At 34.2% G+C, this 15,129-nt stretch overlaps 1 protein-coding gene across 1 annotated transcript in view; it reads left to right on the forward strand.

Moving 5' to 3' along the window:
- Positions 1-9,539: 9,539 nt before the first annotated feature.
- Positions 9,540-15,129, forward strand: part of LOC128553779 (guanylate-binding protein 1-like) — a 36,500-nt gene continuing 30,910 nt past the window's right edge. The window contains exons 1-2 of the mRNA XM_053534956.1: positions 9,540-9,948; positions 10,563-10,837. Coding sequence (XP_053390931.1) covers positions 9,540-9,948; positions 10,563-10,837 — 684 coding nt within the window. The remainder of the gene's footprint in view (positions 9,949-10,562; positions 10,838-15,129) is intronic.

Raw genomic sequence — 15,129 nt, forward strand, 5'->3', positions numbered from 1 at the left:
AAAATCGCTAAAAATACCGAAAAATACTCACTTTTTACTATGTTTTCCTTCGATTTCTCCGACGTGCTACTTCTCTCCGCTATGTTCTTTCTATACGGTAACTCTCGTTAATTCTCACGATACTTTGATGACGCAAAATAGCGCGAAATTCAAAAATAGTCACGTTTGAAGAGCGAATTTGGGATGACTTGAGATATAGTTATCAGTCGCAAATAATCTTAGTGATTTTTGTGATCACTTGTTTAAGTAACTCCCCTGACTGTTTTATTTCCAGTTTCTGAAAATCAGACGCATTAGAAGAAACAATAACAGTGTCATCAGCATAGAGTAATAATAAAAGTTTAAACCGGATCTAATCATTGGGACTATATAGCTCTTTGCCCGTAGCACCCTTTGCCTCCAGAAAGGATTGCAAATCATTAAGATCTAGTGAAAAAGTATGGGACTCAAATTTTGTCCCTGACGCAAGCCAACTTCAAAGAACTTCCCATGTATAAAGTTCTCTGATAGTTTGTGCCACAACCCATAGCGCCACATTTTGTCAAAGCACTGGGAAAAATCCACAAATGCACAGAAAGTGTTTGCTTCTTTTTTCTTTAGAATTTCAATAAGGGCATGAAGTGTGAAAATATCATCTGAAAAGTAGTAGTCTTTTCTGAACCCAGCCTGATTTTCATATAACCAATTGAATATTTCGACATATTTTGTGAGACGATAATTTAGAACTGCAGTAAAAGTTTACCTAAACAGCTTAGTATTGTAATGGGCCTGTTAGTATTGTCTCCTCCGACTTTCATTTATTTTCAAAAATTGGCAAAATTCCCTCAAGCCCAAAATGAAGGGACATAGCCAGTATCAAGCAAGCTATTGAATAACCTAACATAAATTGGCATTTAAATATGCTTTGTGCTCTTTATGTATTCATTAATGCTAATACATGTATATGATTAACTCGATGCTTTTCCGTTGTTAAGTTTATTAATACACGCAAATATTTCGATATCGTTAATCTGTTAATTAGGAAATTCATTCGTGTTATCGAGAAAAATTTTATCATCCAACGGATCATATCCTTGATTTTCATGCAAATCGGTATTTATTTTCTTAAAATATTCATAAAACTCTTGAATGGATGGCGTTTTCTCTTCTTTTCGTTTTGGATTTAAACTTTTTACAAAACTCCAGTATTTTTAGGGTGTTTTGAACTAATCGATCTTAATTTTAGAGTTTTTGAAAATTGTATTTACCAAATTGAATACAAAAGTTCATACTTTTTTATATGCCTAACTTGCGTTTTTAAGCCGTAATTTATTATCTTCTGTTCGGTGTACTCTGTAAGTTGACTTGGCGTCATGGTAATTATCTCTTGCTCTATCGCATTTTGGACCAAACCACGGTTTATTTTTATCATTTCTGAAAGATAATTATATTACTCGAGCAATTAAATATAATATTGACAGAATGTTGGCTGAAAAAGTGCCTTTTTTTCGTAAGTAATATTTTTCTATAGACTGTCTGGTTTGTGGCGGATGGAAAATTTCTAGAATATCTTTTACCTGCTTTATATCAATATTCTGTGTATATTCGTTGCATTCATTTGTGTTCCACTTTGGTTTCGAACCAGTAAACAGACTGTTTACCTGAGCACTTTGCTCTTTCGTATGTATTTTAGCGACCATATTAATGTATTATGGCCATCCGAATAAATGGACCAGTTTCAATCATTTCAAATTCGTTAAAATTGTTAAACCCTTCCGCACTTGTAATCACATAATCAGTAATGGACTTATCTCTAAAAGTGTAGCAACCCTGGTTCAAATCTTTCCTAAATCTACCATTAACGATAAATAGGTTAATGTTTCGGCACCTTTCAATTAACATAAGTCAATGAGCATTCGTTTTCTTATCTTGCGATTTCCGTGACAAAGGAATTACTAACTCTTCAGTATATTTATCAAAATGCGTCTGCAAATCATGATCAATATGAAAATACTTCATTAAAGTACGGATCTGAAGGTATAAAATCGTTTAAATGTGATACTCTGGCATTAAAATCGTCAGTTAAGAGCACAAGTTTCTTTTGGCTTCAAAATGTAATTATTTCGTTTTCAAAAATGTTTAAATCAAAATCATTTAAGAAACGTGTGTTTTCTGGGACAAGTATATGACGCCTAAAACAGAATTTTCACTGGTACATAACAATTGTTTGACGACAGACAACCACAGAACATATTCATTATTGTTTGGTAAAATTTTAACATATCCAGAGATATTCCTACGGACATATACACCTATACCACTATATTTATTTTTGTAACTTTGTTCTCTATTTTTTTTGCCAATTAAACATACTAGTAATCATCAATATCAACCAAATCAAAGTTATCAGTATGGGTTTCAATAGTTCAGGAAATATTGTGTATTTTAATATAGTCAACCAAGTCTGGTAATTCTAATCGCTTTTTGAGACCATTTACGTTAACAGAACATACTTTCAAGTCACTTTTTACACGGCAAAAGTTTGCAGAGTTCTCCCAATTGTCCTAGAGTGGTTGTGATATGTTTGGTTGTGACGACGACAAAGTGTTGTTGTCCCACGGTCGAGCGAAGTTGGACATATCGCAGTCCGCCCCTGCAGCTGAGATGAGGTAACTTTCTGGTGCCCGACTCCTCTGATGAGTCGCGTTACGGCGGGGTGACCTTGACTGCCGGTCATGCGAAGTGTCTGATTTCGGCGAACTAGATTTGTTTTCGTCTCGCCGCGGATTAATACTGTCTATGTTGATATTGTTCACACCTGACAAATCACATGCACGATTATCACGTCTATGGCTCTCGTAACCTTGCGTAGTAATATTGGCGTAGTCAGCTGTTTTGTTATGACTAATTCTGTCCATTTTCATGATTGAGTTCCAATAGAGAAATTCATCTCGCACACATTTTCCGTCCATGCTTATTTTTGCAGAGTAAGCGAGGATTATTTTTTACTCAGGATTTGCCCGTTTAAGGTCCTAATATGGTCCCCAAATATTTTTGCCGTGCACGGGCAATTTCATACGGAAAGTATTTATTAATGATATGGCGCGTGACCTTTAATAAAAATGCCCTCGATAAAATGGCCTGCACGTCAGTTTAGTCTCTAAAGGCAACTGTGATGGCGCGTATCTTGCCACGCTGGAATCTTCCGAGCCTGTGCACGTTCAACTGAACATGCAACTCGGTCTGTTTTCATATTTTCTAAGTATGCGAGTGTTATTTAGCTTCATACGATTAATGGATATCTGCGTTTACTTGCTGTCATGGTCATGATGTAGAGATAGTACCTAACATTTCAGATCATGAAAAATAATTAAAAAGATAATGCTGGTTGATGATATGTAACTTTAGACGGAAACTGATACTTAGGTTTTGAATTGATCATTTTGAAGCATATTATTTAAGATTTTCTGAAAATTCTTATTTAATTTCCATGTATCTGCTTTTGCAGATAGTCCTACCTATCAAGTCATTGATAAATATTTAGTCCCTTATTATACCTGGATTCATGCCGGAAGAACTTATCTCAATGCAAAAAATGTTGTCAATACACAAATATACGATTGTTATGTGACGTCAGAAAATGTTTTAAGTCTAAAATAATAAATTCAAATACAATGTTTAAGCTGAAATTTAGATATAATGTATGTTATTTGTACCATATCACACATCATACATAAAAACAAGAAAAAACTCTTCAGTATTTACCATGAAAATTGACATAACAGTGAAATGACTTATCACTAAGTTTTTAACCATACATTTACTTCATTATTATTATTCCTATTTACTTGTATCATGCAGGTATACAGCTAAATGTAGGATAGGATTAATATTTGTGTCACTGATTGATCTCTAGTACTATGTCTACATGATGGTCGATGCTGAAGACAAACAGAAAATATCACATATGATTTGCTTTCAAGTTTACAAAAACAAAGATGTGTGCATCAGTAACAGTACTACATTCTGTACATTATATGTTCACTAGTCTCTGTTCAACTCTGTCCCGAATGACCCTTATAAAGCATCTGAACTTTAATACGTTAGTAGAATTCTGAAGTGCTATATCTCTTAGACTGTATTAAGATCCGTTGTCAGAAAAGAACAGAATATACACTTCATTATTACAAGATACAAGTATTCTGCAAAATATTACGGTTAGTTTCGCAGACGTACTTCTTCATAAAACAGTTTGTATAAAAGTTTGATATGTAATAGATACCGACCGAAGCAGAGGTATGCACCGCCATATCAACCAGTGCCCGTGGAAAGCTTGAACAACCGCGAAGTGGTGAGGTCTTTACTCTTTGGCACGGGCTGAGGTAAGTATGGTGATGCATACCGACACTGAGGTTCGTTATCCGATTTACCGCGTGGTTGAACAATCAAATGAGCAATTTCTTTGATTATATGTAGTAAACAATTTCAACTCCTCTTGTATTTTTGCAGTTTACCCATTTTTAAAAAACCAATGTGCCTGATAAGCACAGCAGAAAATGGCAAACTCCAGGTTGAAAAAGAGCCTTTGGAACAAATAAGAAAAATAGATGCACCATTGGTTGTTGTCGCCATTGCTGGACTTTACCGAACTGGAAAGTCTTATCTTATGAATCGGTTAGCAGGAGAGACTTCAGGTAAGAACATTATTTTGCTTCAGCACCAAATCGTTTGAGTTGCAATCGGTACTTAAACATGTCCTGTAATGCATGGGAAGAAAGGAAAACATTAAGTAGGCGAGATGTTTTCAAACTATAAAGACGTTTCTCAAGAATAGGCAGTGCTCCACAACGCTCTCACATATTACTTTGCGAAGTATAAAACGAAACGCAACTTACTGGGAAATAACTCCGCCACCTTGTCCTTTTATTTACAATTCTGTTATTTCAAACACAGCGAAAAAACCTTTCGGATACCGCTATACCGTCCTTTCCGTTTGATCACAGCGTATATATTCGAAACATAACCTTTAAAAATATTTTAGGGTTTGCTCTCGGGAAAACGATCGAGTCTAAAACAAAAGGGATATGGATGTGGTGTAGACAACATCCGAAGAATCCTGACACTGTCCTTTTGCTATTGGATACAGAGGGACTAGGTGATGTTGCTAAGGTAAGAAGGTAGACTGAATTGAAAATGAGTATTGTTTATGCCTTTTTTCTTGTAAAAATGTGCACATGAACAAATTTCGTCATTTCTTTTGGCTAGTTTGAGACAGCAATGTTCTACATTTAAAAACACTTATTTTTGTATACCTTCTAAAATATTCATTTAAGAGGCTGCATTCTTTACACGTTTCGACCACTAGTGTTCTTACGAAAATGCAAAATGAACACTTGCAATCTTAAATACGAGTTATCTCTCGTTGTATGAAAAACTGTGAAGTAGTCCGAAAACTTCAAATACCATTTTTTTGTAACCAGTTGAAACATAACGTTTCATTACAAGATTGCATAAATGTGGAATATAAGTGTTTAAAATTTTCCTTGTATGAACTGCAGGAAAACTACTTGTAAAATGAACGTTTATTTCTATTTACATTACATTGTATTTATGTGCTGAAAAGTACTTCATTTAATAGTTATTACACAAGTTGACATAAGCATACCTAATATGAAAATGGACTGAATTGATGGTCTGCCATTTTTGCACTTACCTGGGTATGTAAAACGTTGTGAAACTGGGAGATATTAGCTCTCGCATCTGCATGTTGCGTACGAATTCAAGAAAAGTATACTCAAATTTACTTAATTTTAATATAATTTGTAGTATTGGCCCCGCTCCCTTCGTAGAAGCGGGTGTATATTGCTTTACACATTTCGGCCGGTGGGTTAGTCGGTCCGTATGTGGGTAGAGCGAGGGATTTCCGTCCAATAGCTCACAGAACATTAAAAGTGAAAAGCATGATAAGGCTAATAAAGTAGGTGACTGCGGACAACGGCCAATGTCACAGAAGCCTGAACACTGAAAACGGTTTCCGCTCAATAACTTAAGAACGACTTGATCTAGAACACTCAAACTCGAAAGCATGAATGACCTTAAAAATAAAAAAGGTGACTCGTATTGACTTTAGGGTCAGTAAGTCAAATATCAAGGTCAATTTGGCCAGAACCTTGAAAAAGCCATCAATTTGAGAACAACTTTGCACACAACATTCAAATTTGGTAGCATGATTTGACTTATAATGTAAATAATCTCTTCTATTTGTCGGATCAGTAGGTTAAAGGTCAAGGTCACACGAGCTTGAACATTGAAAACCACTAAATAATTTGAGAACCATTAGACACAGAACCTTCAGACATAGTAGCATGGTTTGGCTTATAAGGTAGCCGATTCCTATAGTTTTAGGGGTCAATGATTCAAAAGTCAATGTCACAGGCGCCTAAACCATGAAAACGGTTTCCAGTCAATAACTAGAGAATTACTTGGCCCAGAACCTTTGAACTTTGGGGTCCTAAAGTAGATGATCCCTATGGCTGTTGGGGTCAGTAAGTTAAACTTGGAAACAGTTCCTGCTAAATAACTTGAGAACCACAAGACACAGAACCTTCAATCTTAATAGCATGATTGGAATAATTTAGTAGATAACCCCTTTTGTGCTTATGGTCATTAGGTCAAAGTTCAAGGTCACAGGGCTTGACCTTGTAGGCGGTTTCCACTCAAAACCTTAAGAATCACTTAACTCAGAACTTCAAACTTGGTACCATGACTGGGCTTATAAAGAAGATGACACTGTAGTTTTTTGGGCTCAAAATGTCAAAGGTCAAGGTCACACGGGTTCGAACCTTGAAAACGGTTTCTGTTCAATAACTTCAGAACTACCTGACACAATACAGAACCTTCAAACGTGCATGATTGGGCTTATAAAGAAGTTGAGCCAAAGCTTTTTGGGATCAATAGATCAAAGGTCAAGGTCACAGGGAACTGAACATTAAAAACAATTTCTGCATTAAACTTGATTTACCAAAGTGAATGTCACATGATCCTGAACATTGAAAATGGTTTCCGCTCTATAACTTAAGAACTACTTGGCCATAAACCTTCAAAATTTACAGATTGATTTAGCTTATGATGTAGATGACCCCTGCTGCCTTTTTGTGCAATGGGTCAAATGTCAAGGTCACAGGGGCTTGGATCTTGAAAACTGTTTCTGTTTAATTACTGAAAAACCAAATGGCCCAGAACCTTTCAACCTGATAGCATGATTATACAATTAAGTAGATGACTCTTATTGGCTTTTGGGTCAGTAAATTAATGGTCAAGGTAACAGGGACCTGAAAGATAAAAACTATTTCTGTTCGGTAATTTGAAAACCAGACACAAAACCTTTAAACTAAAAAACATGATTAGGCTTATAAAGTAAATGACCCTTATTGTATTCGGGGTCAATTCGTCAGTCCTCACAGTGATCTGAACCACTTGATCTTGTATCTTCACACTTATAAGGATGTTTGGGTATAAGACGTAAATAACCACTATGTTTCGGTGTCAATATGTCAAAGGCAAAGGTCGCGGGGACCTAAACATTGAAAAACATTCCTACTCAATAATTTGATAGCATGATGAGGCTTACAAACAGATAATCTATATTGTTTTAGGGGTCAACAGGTCAAAGGTCACACGGACCTGAGCCTTGAAAACCGCTCAAGAATTTAAGAACCACTAGACCCAGTATCAAACTTGATAGTGTGATAGTATGATTGAGCTTAGGTAAATGATGACTACTATTGATTACGGGTTAGTAGTTCAAAGGACAAGGTCATTTCGACAATGTGACTGAAAATGGGACAGTTAATCATGGCGGACATACATGTTTTTTGCGTTGTTCATTTTTAAAGTCTGTAATTCTGTTAACATTTATGCAATCAACTTTTCGTCACTATTATTGTGTTGTAAAGCTCACTGCATTTTCTTTGTATAAAGAAAATTACAATAATTGCAATGATGGCCGTAATCGCTCTGTTGACTCAAATAGATGTATCTAACAGTCACATTTATGGTTTTAGCATACGATAAATGAAATGCGAACATTCATAATTGTACGTATTTAAGGTTGCAACAATGTGCAACATATGATCATATCTTTATCATCAGATATTAAAATACAATGAGAAACACAGATTTTACAGCAGGAACTCAATTCATTGGGCAGAAACTGTTTCTGTATTTTCAGTAATAGTGATTCTGTTGTAGTGATTCTGTTATATTTGGCCACCAAATAAATGAAATAATTTTAAGATTAGGTCATTAATGTCTGGCTTTTATTTTACACTATTTTCTGTGTATTTTAAATTAAAACAAAAGACCCACAGAACATGGCTAATTTTGATCCAATTGGAATTATTTGAAAAAAGTTTTGAAGACAATTATTAGACTAGATGCTTTAAATCATATATCTGTAGTTTTAAACACGAATATTCTTCAAATTTGATTTGCTTATACCTCAATGTAAAATTAGTCAATTCCACCTCGATAGAGACAATTTTGAATAAAAAATGCATGATTTCAATAAATTTGGTAGAGGTCTTCTTAATAATGCTACTTGCCAAATATCTAATAAAATCTGTTGAAAGATCCTTTGGAAGCATAAAATGGAATCTAGTAAAATAATAGCCTCTAAGCTCATGATTTGAAGTTTTAGACAGGAAGAATTTAAACTGCAAAATGCTACATGCCAAATGCCTAAGTTCGAGGAGTAACGGTTTTAGACAAGAAGATTGAACATTTTTCTATATGTCTATGTACAACAAGTGACCCCTAAGCGAAGCAAATTTTAACTTAAAAGAGGACCATTATACAGTCACTGTGCTACATTCTAAATATATAGAAAGCGCTCTTTTGTCTTGAGATTTTAGACATAAGGGTTTTTAATGTTTAATACAAAAGAACAGAATAGCGGTACAGACCTGTAGTTTTTAAATGTGAAATTCTACAGTACAAGAGCCGCTTTGTTTTAAAAACAAGCCACTAGTATATAATTCTAGCTGTCATGAAGATAGAATGTGCAGTATAGAATAAAATGGGCCTTTTATGTATTCATTTTAGGGCGACAGCGGCCATGATAACAGGATTTTTACCATAGCGGCTTTGTTAAGCAACGTGCTCGTGTACAACATGATGACAGCTTTCAATCAAGACGCTGTCGAGAAACTTACGTATCCTTTTCACATTTTATATTGTATTTTAGACTTCTTTTCATTCCATTTAGAAACAAAAGAAAATTTCTTTGCTATCTGCCGGTATTTTGTTGTCACTCGAATAGACATTTTGGCACCTAGTCCTATTGATGTCACCAGATTTTACCTACAACAGTCCACATACGTTCCACTGTTCATGTTTTCTACATTGACTTAACGTATGTACTCGTATGTGTTTATCTCTTTGACTATTTTGAAATTATTGAACTCATAAATTAAATCAAACTGTAGTAACTATTCCACTTAGAGTACAGTTTTCTAAAAGTTTTATCTTTCTTACATCAACTCTTTAGTTTTATAACCGAAATGTCCAAAAACATCAGATTCTGTAATGATGGGAAAAATGCAGGAGATGACCAACTGGGACTAATCTTGCCAAAATTTGTATTATGTATAAGAGATTTCAGTCTAGAGTTGGTAAAGGATGGCGAAGAAATGACACCTGATGATTACCTTGAAGACTGTCTCGAGATTAAGACTGGAAACGATATGGAACGATACAATAGACCGAGGGAATGTATCAGGAAGTATTTCCCTACACGCAAATGCTTCACTTTTGACAGGCCAGGTACCAGAGATGTAATGCGACAGCTTGAATCAGTTCCGAATGAAAAGTTGTCTGAAGCGTTTGTTGAGGAAACAAATATTTTCTTGGAATATATGTATACATGTGAGGCTAAAGTGCTTATCAGCAGTAAGGCTGTAAATGGCAGAAGTAAGTAATAACTACTAAAGCTAGCTTACAACTGTGCAGATATCGAAAAAAAGTTTTATTATTTTCAAATTTATAAAAATAATAAAAAAAACTTAACTAATATTAATAATTGCATTTATTGATTGTATTATATTTCAAATTCCTCCTCTTTGTTTGGTGTCCTTTGTAGTTTTGTTATAAAACTTGACATTTTCTGACATAACTTTATATATTAGAGGATCAGTTTACTAAAACAGAAGTGCATGGCAACCTGGATAGGTAAGGCTCGTAATGAAAAATGTCACTGTAGCTTTTGCAGGTAATATTTTATTTTCTGAATAAGGGATGATTTTCTACAACTTCTTTTGCAATATTGAAGAGGGTTACGATGTCATACGCTTTACATAAACACTTGAAGTGCTTACATGTGTTTGTTTTTGGACGTTTCTAAAATAGAAAAGACGAAAGAAAATCTGCTATTAAAAAAAACACAAAATAATTTAAACATTGCTTTCCGTCGGAACTACTTTTCACATTGTAAGTGTCAGGTAATTATTCTTACGTTTTGTTTGTAAGTGACAAGTAATTATCCTTACTTTGAGTTAATAAATATTTTCGTGTTATTATTTTAACAGTGTTAGCGTCCCTTGTTGAGACGTACGTTGAGGCAATAAGGAATGGGGCAATACCTGACGTCGATGATGCAATTATGATTGTTGCAAATATTGAAAATGAGCGGATGGCAGACGAAGCAGTCGAAAAGTTCAAAAGCATGCTGGGAAAAATTAAGCTACCAGTTCTACATACCAATGATTTTGAACAGCTGTTCCGTGATATGCAGAAATCTGCCCTAGCTCAATTCAGGCTTGAATCCGTTTTTAAGTCTGAAAAATTTGAGAAATATGCAATAGTAAGTAAAATTAATACATATATAATATGAGATGACTTACGGTATCTGCATATTAAAGTACATCTGTGTATCGTTGCGTACATAATTAGACCTTTCAGCGTAAATGTATATGTATTTAACTACGTACATGTATTATGTACTACTATCAGAAGATTGGGGTTTTCTCAAGACAACAACGAATAACATATCATCAGTTAATATCAATACCAAATCTCAAAGTAATGGCAAAGCTGAAATAGACCACCCTTAGAAACAATCTTGCTTATCGCCGTATTGAATAAAACCAAACTGTAGTAACTATTCCACTTAGAGTACAGTTTTCTAAAAGTTTTATCTTTCTTACATCAATTCTTTAGTTTTATAACCGAAATGTTCAAAAACATCAGATTTTGTAATGATGCGAAAAATGCAGGAGATGACCAACTGGGACTAATCTTGCCAAAATTTGTATTATGTATAAGAGATTTCAGTCTAGAGTTGGAAAAAGATGGCGAAGAAATGACACCTGATAATTACCTTGAAGACTGCCTCGAGCTAAGACTGGAAACGATATGGAACGATACAATAGACCGAGGGAATCTATCAGGAAGTATTTCCCTACACGCAAATGCTTCACTTTTGACAGGCCAGGTACCAGAGATGTAATGCGACAGCTTGAATCAGTTCCGAATGAAAAGTTGTCTGAAGCGTTTATTGAGAAAACAAATATTTTCTTGGAATATATGTATACATGTGAGGCTAAAGTTGCTGACTTCAAATTACTTGCTCCTCACCGATGTGGGTTCGAGCCATACTCGGGGCGTTAAATTCTTCATGTGAGAAAGTCATCCAGATGGCTTATGGAAGTTCGATGGTTCTACCCTGGTGCCCGCCGCCACTGATGAAATAATGCACGGAGGGGCACCTGGGATCTTCCTCCGCCATCAAAGCTGGAAAGTCACCATATAACCTATAATTGCGACGTTAAGCCAAAAAAAAAATCTTAAGAATTATTGCTATTCAAAATACTTTCTGTCTAGTGTTTTGAGAAAACCCCTCGAAATTGATAGAAATACGTATACATTTACGCAATCGTGTACATTTCTATTTATGCCGAAAAGGTCTATTATGACATACATAGTCTATGTCTCCAATGTACACATGTATGTAAGATACACTACGTTATAGTGCATTGTCATTAACAAGCATATTTATTTTACCGATTTAGTGATCACGTATGAAGTGCTGTAAAGAAAACTAGTAATCACCCCGTCCAAGAAGGACATGTGCACATAAAAACTGTGATCCTAGGAATCACAGGGCGAGCGAAACCAAAGACAAATAAATAATAATCAGTTTAAGCTAACTTTAGATAAGGTTTAACTAAACTCTGTCAGTTGCCATACTTATAAAAGATTATAGTGTTGGCAATTTATTTTCTGAAACTTTTAAAAATCATAAGGCCATTGTTGAATATTAAAAACTAGGCAGTGCAATAAAGACATATTGGCATTTTCATCAAGTGAGGAATATTGCAGTCTTCTTTCGGGTTAAAGGTCATATAAAATATTATTTCAGTTGTCACAAGGGTAGCTCTTTTGAAACAGGTAAGCTTTTTTATTCATCAAGATGAACGAAAAGCACTCCAGTCGATTTTCTTATGGAAATGACAATGGTGTAGCCTGACCTTTTACAGTCTCGTTTCATCGGTGCAAACGGTTACGTCATTTGACTAAATTGGCGTCCAGTATAAAAGATAATAAAATTGAGTGCAAGGGGTGGTAACTTTAAATGTAATGACCACTTATCAATATAGGTTGAAGTTTGTCATTAAAACATTATTCTATTTGAATTTAACATTTGGGGCATATATTTGTGCTTCGGTAATTTTCCTTTGAATTTTACAACATGATTATCATGGGAACACACATTATTTGACAAAAATTGTGATGATATATAACAGAAGTGTTTGGGGTGCTCTGTGCTTCCGGGAAATCTACCCTTACTTTTATCTTTAGTTACACATCAGCAGCATTATTCCGCTTCCTTTAGTATTAAGGCATATCATAAAATGATTAGTTGTTAGTGATGCTTTTACACAACTTAAAAAGATGTCAGTCATATTTTTTCTTAATAAAATGTTTTTTTTTCTGTTTTGAAAGAAAAAAAAACAACATTCATCAAAACTGGCAACTCGCCATATTATCTATTTTTTATATTAAATATACTAATTTTCATATTCATTAATATTATTGAGAATGTTAAAAAAATAATTTTTTAAATTTTTTTTTATCAATTTTATTTTATCAAACTATATAAAAAGGTTGTTTCAATAAAACTATAGTGTTTATGGTAAGTCGCTTGATATATTGCTTAAAAATGCCGAAGGAAACTTGTATAAGGCGTCCATTTAAATAATTTCGCTGTCGGATCTGTTGAGGAAGTATAATATAACAGATGTAATTGGTAAACGTTTGAAAATGCCTATTGAAAATAAAGCATGTTTCAAGTTTATTGGCATAATCGGCAAACAATTTACCTTTGGCCATTTTCAAACACAAAATACTATGGGAAAGAAACACACACACACATATACAAACAGTAATAAATATTTCATATCTTTATACACATTATTTGTTACATTTCTGTATAAATGGCCAAAATATTTTTTGAAGTATATGTATTTACTGTGAACTATTATGATTTTGTCACAACATAACATAAAATGATATTGTGATTCAACTGTCTATTGATTCCATAATATACATAATCTATTCTCTCTTACTGTACCGCTATATCTATCACTTTCTATGCCAAGATTATGAGACGACAATCCTAATCTAGAAAAATGCTTTCTCATGTAATCGTTCATAATATTACAAAGCAAACTCGTTATATATTTTTATATTTAAAACAATAAATAATAGTATAATTTTAGCATGGTATTGATGATTTCTCCCCATTCTTGAATACACTGGTTATGGATGTTCCGGTATGTAATATGGAAGTAATTTACAGTTACATCAAAATTACGTCTTACTTAACTAAAACGTAGATGTCCATTTACAGAATTATTTCAAGTTGCCCGACAGTCTGTTTGTACATGCCGGCATAAATCAGTGTATATTTTAAAAGAGGGGGCCTCTGGTCGGTGGTTCTACACGGGCGGGCACTGGAAAGTTGCCATATGACTTATAATTGTTTTGGTGTGACGTTAAAAAATAAAAGAAGGTAAATCTCTATTTTTCATAAATTTTAACCAATATTTTGTGTATCTTTCACTGCAGGTGACTTGTACGTGGAATCTTCTTAATTCACCAAGAACAGCACTGTTTGGAGTTTGCTGTTCGCATCACATAACATAAAATGATATTGTGATTCAACTGTCTATTGATTCCATAATATACATAATCTATTCTCTCTTACTGTACCGCTATATCTAAAAACTTGGATGCTTTCAAACGATCATTGAAAACACACTTTTTCTTCAAGGTCTATTGAAACTCACTTTGCACTGAAAAACAAGCTTTGCAATGGAAATTATTTCCTATTGTTTATTGTTCTTTGAAATATCTAGTACAATTAAAATGTAGAGTAAAACCTGATTCAGGCTAAATACCTTTTATTGTTGATATATTTTTTGTGTTGTATTGTATGTCCATATTATTCTGTGATGTGTAGTTTGTACAGCGCTTTTGAACGTTTATTTTATAGATGAAAGGAGCGCTATAAAAATCTGGTAAATAATAATATAATAATAATAATAATAATAATAATAATAATGTATTTGCGAAATCTGAAACCCCACTTAAAATACCTGAACTCAACAGAATTATTCAAGAGAAAAAATTCCAGCCACAATAAACATGGGGTAGACCGGCTCTTTTTTCCACCATTTTGAACCAAATCACATGCGTATGAAGAATACTCTCTAGATGGCCGCAAACAGGCAAAACAGGCCCTATCAGAAAGCCATGTTATGCATATTCTGACATTCTCATTCTGTCAAATTGTACATGTACCTACTATTTCATATCTCCTCTATTAAATTATGCCATTTATTGCAGGTCTTTCACTAAAAAATGCACCAATATTCACCATCAAACAGAGGAACTATTTTCCGCGTAACCACTTCCTAATTGTGGTCAACCAAGGGCAAATAACTGATCTTGTGCCATCAGATGTAGAGCGTCCATCACAAAACACATACTATATCTGATTCGCACTGTTCGTTTATTCGATTTCTAAATAGCAGGCAGAACATTTTACCCATATCGTTTACCTGTGTGATTATGATTAGAAAGATTATTTGC

The sequence above is a fragment of the Mercenaria mercenaria genome, unplaced genomic scaffold (assembly GCF_021730395.1).
Source record: "Mercenaria mercenaria strain notata unplaced genomic scaffold, MADL_Memer_1 contig_4312, whole genome shotgun sequence".
In the NCBI taxonomy this organism is placed as follows: domain Eukaryota; kingdom Metazoa; phylum Mollusca; class Bivalvia; order Venerida; family Veneridae; genus Mercenaria; species Mercenaria mercenaria.